The sequence below is a fragment of the Meleagris gallopavo genome, chromosome 17 (assembly GCF_000146605.3).
Source record: "Meleagris gallopavo isolate NT-WF06-2002-E0010 breed Aviagen turkey brand Nicholas breeding stock chromosome 17, Turkey_5.1, whole genome shotgun sequence".
NCBI classification, from domain to species: Eukaryota; Metazoa; Chordata; class Aves; order Galliformes; family Phasianidae; genus Meleagris; species Meleagris gallopavo.
Window position 1 is genome coordinate 10,324,192 of NC_015027.2, and position 8,099 is coordinate 10,332,290.

Consider the following 8,099-nt stretch of genomic DNA (forward strand, 5'->3'; position numbering starts at 1 on the left):
AAAAAAAAGAAGAGCAGACAAAGATAGTAGCAGGGAGCTGCCCTGAATTCCCTCTGGACACCACGGTTTTCAGCACTGGGTGCAACAGGAGGTTGGATATCCTTTGCCAGAGCAATGCAGTAATGTCTTGTATCAGCCTGGCTGTGTGGGCATGGAGAACCTGGAGCTCAGGCTGTGACTCATGCCATCCATCTGCTTTTAGCAATAATCGTATTTCTGTGGAAGGAGCTCTGCGACTGGCAGTTGGCCTGAGAGAAAACAAGACTCTGAAGATCCTTAAGGTGAGTAACTTTGCCATGAGGGGGCTTTAGCGTGTGGCTGATGGTTTGCTGTTACTGTAGACAGTTTTGTGCCAAGTGGTGTCCAGCTTAAAGAGGCAAACTGGAGCTCTCACAAAGCCAAAGAAAAACGTGTTGGGGATGGGAAGAGCTGTTGTGTATCCTCCTGCTGTTTTCTTCTTGCCTTCAGATGATCAGAAATCCCATGCAGAACGAAGGATGCTGTGGGGTCCTCAAAGCTCTACAGGCAAATTCTGGCACTGGCATGGAGATCCTGGACCTGCCAGTAAGTGTGACAGCAGATGGAAGAGGGAGGGGAGGGAAGAAGCTGAGTGTGTGAATAACAAAGTGCTGCCAGAGGGATTCAGGCACAAGACATCCCACGTAGTTCACCAAAGAGCATCGTTTCAGGAATAGAGGCTTTCTTTCAGACTGGTAACTGCTCAGTGCCCTTAGGACCAAATAATTAGCAAGTACTTTGATTTCTAAAAAGAGAAAACCCATATCTTCATTGTGCTGCTTCATCACCTCAGCTCTTCTCCTTGCCCAGGTAGCAGGATGCTGCTGCTCAGATGAACCTCACACCTACCCATAATGTGGGCAGCCCCAAGAGGGTACATCATACCATGCACTTGCTTACCTGCAGTGATTCTTCCTTCTAGGACATTCCTGTGAGCAAAGAGTTGGCAGAGCTGTGTGAGGCCGTGCAAACACTTCTCCCAAATCTTCTTCTCCGACGTGGTGGAAGCACAAAATTGCAGAGGAAAAGTCTGTTGGCAGTCGAGCTTTGGCCTCAGCCCAAAGTGTTGGGTAATTCCCATAACTCTGCCTTAATGTGAGTCTCTTTGGGGCTGCTGCTTCTGCCTGATATCCCAGTACTGCTGAGCAAACCAATGACACAGGGACACCCCAGGGCAGCACTGAAGGCGGGAGCTGTGGGAATGTTGGCTGTCACTCTGTTGCTGTCACTCAGAAGTTTTCCTGTCTGCTCACTTTTAAGTTTTCTGCTGCGTCTGCTTCTGAGTCTCTTCCAGCACATGCAAGAGCTTCCCCATGGGCGATGGCTCCTTTTTAATCATCATCTTTGGGCTGGTGGAACACCATGTGCCATGGTCTGCTGCAGGGGAATCTGCACAGCTCAGGAGTGCAGTGTGCTTACACAGCAAGCAAAGTCTGTCCAGAGCTGTGCTGTGCACAGATGCTTGCTTTCTTCAGCTGTCCTGCAAACAGCCAGGCTTGCCTTTGCTGGACTGGCTGTCAGATGCAGCGGTGACTCATTTTCAGCTGCTTCCTTCCCCAGCTCCTTGGCCTTGTGAGGAGCTCATACTCCCCAGGGTGAAGACTCCATCTTAGGTCACGACTGGTGTTATTTCCAGGATGCACAACTCTTTCTTTTTTGAGTTTCACATTGGATGGATGCTACAAGCTGCCAGGAAACAGGACGGGCACTCAGCAGTGATTCAGCACTGACAGCAGCAGGTGGCTTTAACCCTTTCCCCCTCCCTGCAACGCGTCTGCCATCACCCAGCAGCATCCAGGGCATCCTCTCTGTGCTGCTGGGGAGCAAATAGCTCTATGCAATTACATTTTGCAGAAAAGGAACTGTCCTATAGATGTACAAACTATTCTACATGTTATGTATCTAATAAATAACATCTGTGTCTACGACTCCACTGTCCAAACCATTCAGAGAGGTCTCTTGCATGTTTTAAGCTCTGGAAATACTGGTTGTTGGCATTAGTGATAATTTCTCCTTCATTATTGGGTAGCTTTTGATTTGATTATGGTCTGCTTGCAGCCTTTACTCCTCTCCACTTTCTTGCAGACCAGCAGCCTGGCTCCTTGCAGCACTCCTGATCTGCTCTGATTGTTTCTGGCAGGTGAGCCTTCATGCTCCAGGCAGGCTCAGGGACCAGATCCACGTGAAACAGCTCTGGTGCAAGTCATGCTGGTGATCACAAAATGTTTAGCTACTAATAAGCATCATTTGGGGCAGGGATGGAGCGGAGCAGCCTGCAGCAAAACTCCGAGCTGCTCCACCAGCACAGAGGAGTGTTTTTGTGAGTGCTTTCACCTCTATTGCAATATTCAGTCTGATTTCCCCGTGCTGGGGCTGAGGGAATGCATACACCTGGGGGTGTGCCAGTTTTCAATATCCTGCCTTTCTCAGGCCCAGGGAAGGAGGATATTCACTGCTGCTGGGGATGAGCGCAGCGCTTACCTCATCCTCAGGCTGTGTGTGCAGGAGGATGGGAGGCTCACGTGGGATAATGAGCGGATTACTTGCAGCCAGCCCTGCAGCTCCTCTGTGCAGGGGGGGTGGCAGATGGTTGAGAACCACAGAGTTAGAAAAGGCCCCAAAACTCAGTGCTGCACCTCCCCAGTGCAGTGGGGATGCTCGCCCATGCAGCAGCCCCAGGCAGAGCCTGGCTCATGGCACGTGTGAGCTGCTCCATGACCTCCAAAGCCGTGTCAGTTTTCCAGAACTCTTATACCACTCTGACCTACATACCTCCCCCTGTAGCACTGCAATTAGACTGATCTCCACGCAATCCAGCCGGGCTGATTAGACCAATTCCACGAGCCCCAGAAAAATGCTGTTTCTTTTAAGGAACAAATCACTGTAAGATTGCTCCCTGGCTAGCGGTGGCTACTAAGAAAAATGGCTTTGAGCATTATTAGGTGGACAATTTAAAACCAATTAATACGTGTTCTGTGTAGGGCACATTACCTCAGCAGGATGTGGGATGGAACAGAAGAACCAACCAATCCTGTAACCCTGGGTAAGGATTGTAACCAACCCAATGGTGCTGCAGAGGGCACGCTCCTCCCAGGCTGCCACTAATCACATCTCCATCCTTAATTCCCTGCAGCCACGTCACTGCCCACCCACACACAGCCCACGTGGTCCCCACGGCCACCATCCCTCTTACAGGTGAGCATTGTTTCTCTGCATTTTTACAACTCCATTTGGGTTGGTTAAGCTCATGGAACAATGCAGAACAATGCTGGGGCCACGCATGTATTCTGTGGCTTGTCTTTAATTCACATCATTAACACTGGGTTTGAACGTTCTCTCAGCTCAGGTCACAGCTCTGGGACAACACCACAGACCCTATCCCAGTGCCAGGACACTGCTCTGCTCAGCCCTGTCCCTGGCATAAAAGCTTTCAGCCCCAGTGTATCCACAGGGCTCCAGCTCCCTGCCCCATGCCCACAGCTCTGGCCAAAAGCCATTCACTGCTGGGAAGAAGTGGGCTATGAGGGGAACACAGCACATGCACCCAGAGCCATTGCAGAACCAGCATTTATGGGGGTGAACAGGTCAGCCCGTTGCTCACAACCACTACACAGAGGTGCCAAACAGGGCCACAGCGGGGCAGGGGCTGGGCAGCAGTGACAGTGCGGGGGGAGCAGGACATGGGCACTGTCCAGGGGTGCAGAGCCCCCAAGGGGACTGGGCAGGGGATAGGAGCAGCTCCCACCAGGGCACAGCCACATAGGAGGATGCTGGGATGCTGTGGGGCAGGAGGTCTGCATTGCAAAGCCTAAGGGGTTCAGCAGCCTCTTCCAGCACCCTCCAAAACCTGCACCTGGGGGGATGACACCAAAAAGCACCCACTGAGCCCATCCTGAGCCCCTGGGAGCCAGGGAAAGGCAGCACCCAAGCCCAGAGGTGTGGCAGCTGCTGGGGCACAGGGGAAGGGCACAAGCTGTGCCACCCTTTCCATAGTCCTGCCTACAAACCAGGTCCCCAGCCTGCATGCTGCCATGTCCCTTCCCCAGCTGATGTGGCCCTGGCTGCTCCTTGTGCCTCTCGGTGCTGGCATTGAAGGGGAGAAGTGCAGGCAGAGAGAACGGCAGCACAGGGCTCAGCAGGGCTGCAGCAGAAGCCAGGATGAGGCTGGGATGGGCACACTGCCTGTCTCCATCCTCCATCCATGCAAGGCAGTGGGGATGAGCTGGAAAAAGGGGATTTGCTGCATGGCATCTGGGTGGGCGCAGGGGAACAGAGTGGGGATGAGGCTCCCTCTGAGCATGGCAGGCACTGGGGCTGGGGGCAGAGCGCTGCTCCCCAGTGCTGGGAGGGAGGGGGCCAGCCCCACCATGCTCTGCAAGGAAGAGTGAGCAGCACCCCTGGACAGAGCCCTGCACCCGGGCAGCCCTCGCCGCACAGGGGTCAGGCAGAACAGAGGGGTCCGGAGGTTGGGTGGGCACTGCCAGAGCCACAGAGCCCCCTCCCATGGGCGTCATCTCTTGACCTCAGTGGTGTCGGTGTCTGGCAGCCCGGCGGCAGGCTGAGGGCTGGGCTGCACTGCCTGCACCGTCTCCTCCAGGCTGCCACTGGGGAACACCACGTAGCGGGCGCTGACACGCTGCGGTCGTGACTCCCGTAGGTTCTCCTTGCTGTGCCAGATGCCGTAGCCAAAGTAGACGAGCAGGCCTGGAGTGAGGGAGAAGGAGGTCAGCACGTCCACCCAGCAGCACAGCCCTGGCACAGAGGTCCTGGCTCAGCCTTGCCATCAGGTCCCAGAACCTGCTTTCCTCTTGCCAGAATAAATGGTTTCTGGGTACCGGGAGCACTCACCAAGGATGAGCCAAATAGCAAAGCGGAGCCACGTCATGTAGCTGAGCTTCAGCATGAGATAGATGTTGAGGACAATGCTCAGTGCTGGGGACAGGGGAACCAGAGGGATCTGCAAGAGATGGAGCTAGTGGTGAGGGGCTGCCAGCTGTACCCCGGGACTGCCTCCCACCCAACCACACCTGCACCCCAGGTGATGCTGCTGACACCAATACCCCATGCCAGTCATAGAATCACAGCATAATTGGGTTGGGAGAGACCTCGCAGCCCCCCCCAGCCCCAAACCCTGCCCTTGGCTGGTTGCCCCCCCCTGCTCAGGCTGTCCAGGACCCCATCCATAGCCTGGAGGACCGCTGGGGATGGGGTACCCACAGCGCTCTGGGCAGCCTGGGCTAGAGCCTCAATACCCTCAGAATAAAGTATTTGCCCCTAACAACTTCCCCCTAACATCAGCATGGGACCCACCTGGAAGGTCTGGGTGCTGCGCTGCTGCTCGTGTGCCCAGATGAGGAGGAGGCTGAGCACGAAGCCCAGGCTGAAGAGGACGAGCAGCAGGGAGTAGCTCCAGGTGGGCAGGTGGAGGTGGGTGTTGCCAAACACCAAGATGGAGCAAAGGCAGACAGCAGACACCATCAGGGTCACCACAGCCACCGTGACCACCTCGCCCGGGTAGAAGTCACTGAGAAACTCCAGGTAGGGCTCGAAGGCTGCCTTCAGCTGCCCTGGCTCACGGTGCTCCTTGCTCTTGTCACTCCCCACCAGCTGCAGCTTGTCGGAGAAGGACTCGTACTCCTTCAGCTCGGGGGCAGCGATGCCCTCACGCTGCTCAGGGTTGGGCTGGCTGCCGGCCGGCTGCGTGGGGCCATCCGCCTTCTGCTGCTGGAAGCGCAGCACGATGATGCTGGCGGCCACGAAGGTGTAGGCCAGCAGCGTGCCAATGGACAGGAACTGCACCAGAGCCTCCAGGTCAAAGACGAGGGCCAACAGGGCCATGAGCAGCCCAAAGACCACGATGCCGATGACGGGCACCTGTGTGCGCGGGTGCACCCGGGAGAACACCTGGAAGAAGAGCCCGTCCTCGGCCATGGCGTAGACGATGCGTGGCAGGGAGAAGAGGTTGCTCAGCAGGACCGTGTTCATCGCTGAGGGGTGGGCAGAGAAAAGGGCCCCATGTGAGAGTAGGCCCCAACTAAACCAGCACCCGACCCCACGCTCTCCCAACACCTCCCACAAATCCACACTCACCGCAGATGGAGCCGGCAGCCACCAGGAATCCTGCCCAGGAATAGCCCCTCCTGTAGAAAGCGTCAGCCAGGGCAGAGTCGGGATCCAACGTGTGCCAGGGCACCATCAGCGTCAGCACCATGGACACGAGGATGTAAGCACCGGTGGCCAACCCCAAGGAGAATGCAATGGCCCTGGGGACGGCCTTCTGCGGGTTCCTGGCTTCTTCGCTGGAGGCTGCGATGACATCGAAGCCCACAAAGGCGTAGAAGCAGGTGGCCGTGCCAGCCATGATGCCCGACAGCCCATAGGGGGCAAAGCCTCCCTCCTGGGCACTCCAGTTCTTGGGCTGCGCAAGAACGAAGCCCATGATGAGAATGAAGAGGATGACGCCCATGCTGACGGCCGAGAAGACGTGGTTGAGCCAGGAGGACACTTTGGCCCCAAAGGAGATGAAGGCGGTGGCCACCAGCAAGATGGCAGCCGCCAGGAAGTCAGGGTAGTGGGCCAGGAAAGGCACCTGCCAGGTGCCAACGTGGGTCTCGGTGAAGTTCTTAATTTTGTGGTTGAAGATGGAGTCCAGGTAACCGCTCCAGGCCCTGGCCACCGCTGCGCCCCCGATCATGTACTCCAACAGCACGTTCCAGCCGATGAGAAAAGCCCAAATCTCACCCACGGACACGTAGGTGAACATGTAGGCAGAGCCCGTCTTGGGCACCCGGGCCCCAAACTCAGCGTAGCAGAGAGCAGCCAGGAGGGAGGCGAAGCCAGCAATGATGAAGGAGACGATGACGGCGGGGCCGGCGATCTCCTTGGCCACGGTGCCCGTGAGGACATAAAGCCCAGAGCCCACCATGCCCCCGATGCCCAGCAGCGTCAAGTCGATGGTGGAAAGGCACCTGTTGAAGGACGTCTCCATCATGTCGGCCTCCAAGGTCTTCACTCTGTTGAGTTTCTGGCAGAAGCGGGTCAAGTCCGTGGAGCGAGGCAGCCATCTCGCCATCCTGCAGGTACCCTGCTGGGAGACCTGGTGGGAAGCAGGAAGGCATGAGGAGCCCAGCAGCAGATTGGGAATGCTCTGGTTCCGTTCTGCTGCGTGACCCACTGGGACCAGAGAGATGGTGGTGGAGTCACCGTCCCTGGATGTGTTCAAGAACCATGGGGATGCGGCACTGAGGGACGTGGGCAGTGGGCAATGGTGGGAGTGGGTTGGGGATGTGAGAGGTCTTTTCCAACTTTAATGATTCCATGACTGAGCAGCCCCTGTGCTTCTCCTCCACTGCCTAAATCCCGCCTAGGAAAGCTGGGCACAGGGAGGGGAAGTCGCACGTTTCCTTGGGTTCAGACCTACTGAGCACGAACATCCCCTGCTCCGTAGCGTGCACTGGGGTCAGCGCTGCAGTGTGCTGCTGTAGGCACAGTGCAGGAAGCCGTGCCTGAAAACCAGGTGGAGGGGAACAGCAGCACCCCCGGTACAGCATTTCCCCACCCTTCCCTTTTGAAAGATCGCTGTTAGAACACAAACCAAGGCACTCTGGTCACAGCAGACCGCGCTGCTGCCCGGCACCTTATCCATCACCTCCCTGCCCAGAGGAAGCCCCGGTGTTCGGAGAGCCCACCAAGGGGCCACGCAGGGTCTGCGCCGGCCGCTTCCCAGGGGTCAAACCCATGCACGGAACCACCAGGACGCAACGCGCTCCATCTGCGCCTCGGGGGCTGCTCCCAATCCCCCAAACCCTGCTCAGACGGCCGCTCTCCCCCAAACCTCCGACCCACAGCCGGCTTCCTCCCGGCACCGGCCACGGGAACGGAGCCGCGGTGACACGCACGCAGCTCCGCATCCGTCACCGGGATCAGAAGACGCGGAGCCACCGCCCATTGTCCGTGCGGGTGTTGATCCGGGGCGAGGGGAGGGGGGAAACCTCCGGGCTCCGGAAGAAAGGCGAAATCTCACCCAGACATCGAACCCCAAAGCTTCCCCCCCCCTCTCCGGTCTCGCTCACCTCTGCGCC

The 8,099-nt window shown here is 57.2% G+C and overlaps 2 protein-coding genes across 4 annotated transcripts; one reads left to right on the top strand and one right to left on the bottom strand.

Moving 5' to 3' along the window:
* The first annotated feature begins 13 nt into the window (after window positions 1–13).
* LOC104913579 (leucine-rich repeat-containing protein 74B-like) lies at window positions 14–1,959 on the top strand. 3 transcript variants are annotated; one of them, XM_019621150.2, is made up of 4 exons: window positions 14–281; window positions 469–564; window positions 941–1,113; window positions 1,579–1,959. In XM_019621150.2, the coding sequence occupies exons 1-4, from the start codon at window positions 123–125 to the stop codon at window positions 1,592–1,594; spliced, it is 444 nt and encodes a 147-aa protein (XP_019476695.1). In that variant the 5' UTR covers window positions 14–122; the 3' UTR covers window positions 1,595–1,959. The 3 variants fall into 3 exon arrangements, with proteins under 3 accessions (XP_019476695.1, XP_019476694.1, XP_019476692.1); XM_019621149.2 differs by having other exon boundaries at window positions 941–1,088; XM_019621147.2 differs by having other exon boundaries at window positions 15–281; window positions 1,655–1,958.
* Window positions 1,960–4,507: 2,548 nt separating this feature from the next.
* SLC7A4 (solute carrier family 7 member 4) lies at window positions 4,508–7,155 on the bottom strand. The gene is made up of 4 exons (XM_010720441.3): window positions 6,109–7,155; window positions 5,329–6,005; window positions 4,867–4,975; window positions 4,508–4,722 (listed from the first exon to the last, which is right to left on the bottom strand). The coding sequence occupies exons 1-4, from the start codon at window positions 7,088–7,090 to the stop codon at window positions 4,529–4,531; spliced, it is 1,962 nt and encodes a 653-aa protein (XP_010718743.1). The 5' UTR covers window positions 7,091–7,155; the 3' UTR covers window positions 4,508–4,528.
* Window positions 7,156–8,099: the final 944 nt, after the last annotated feature.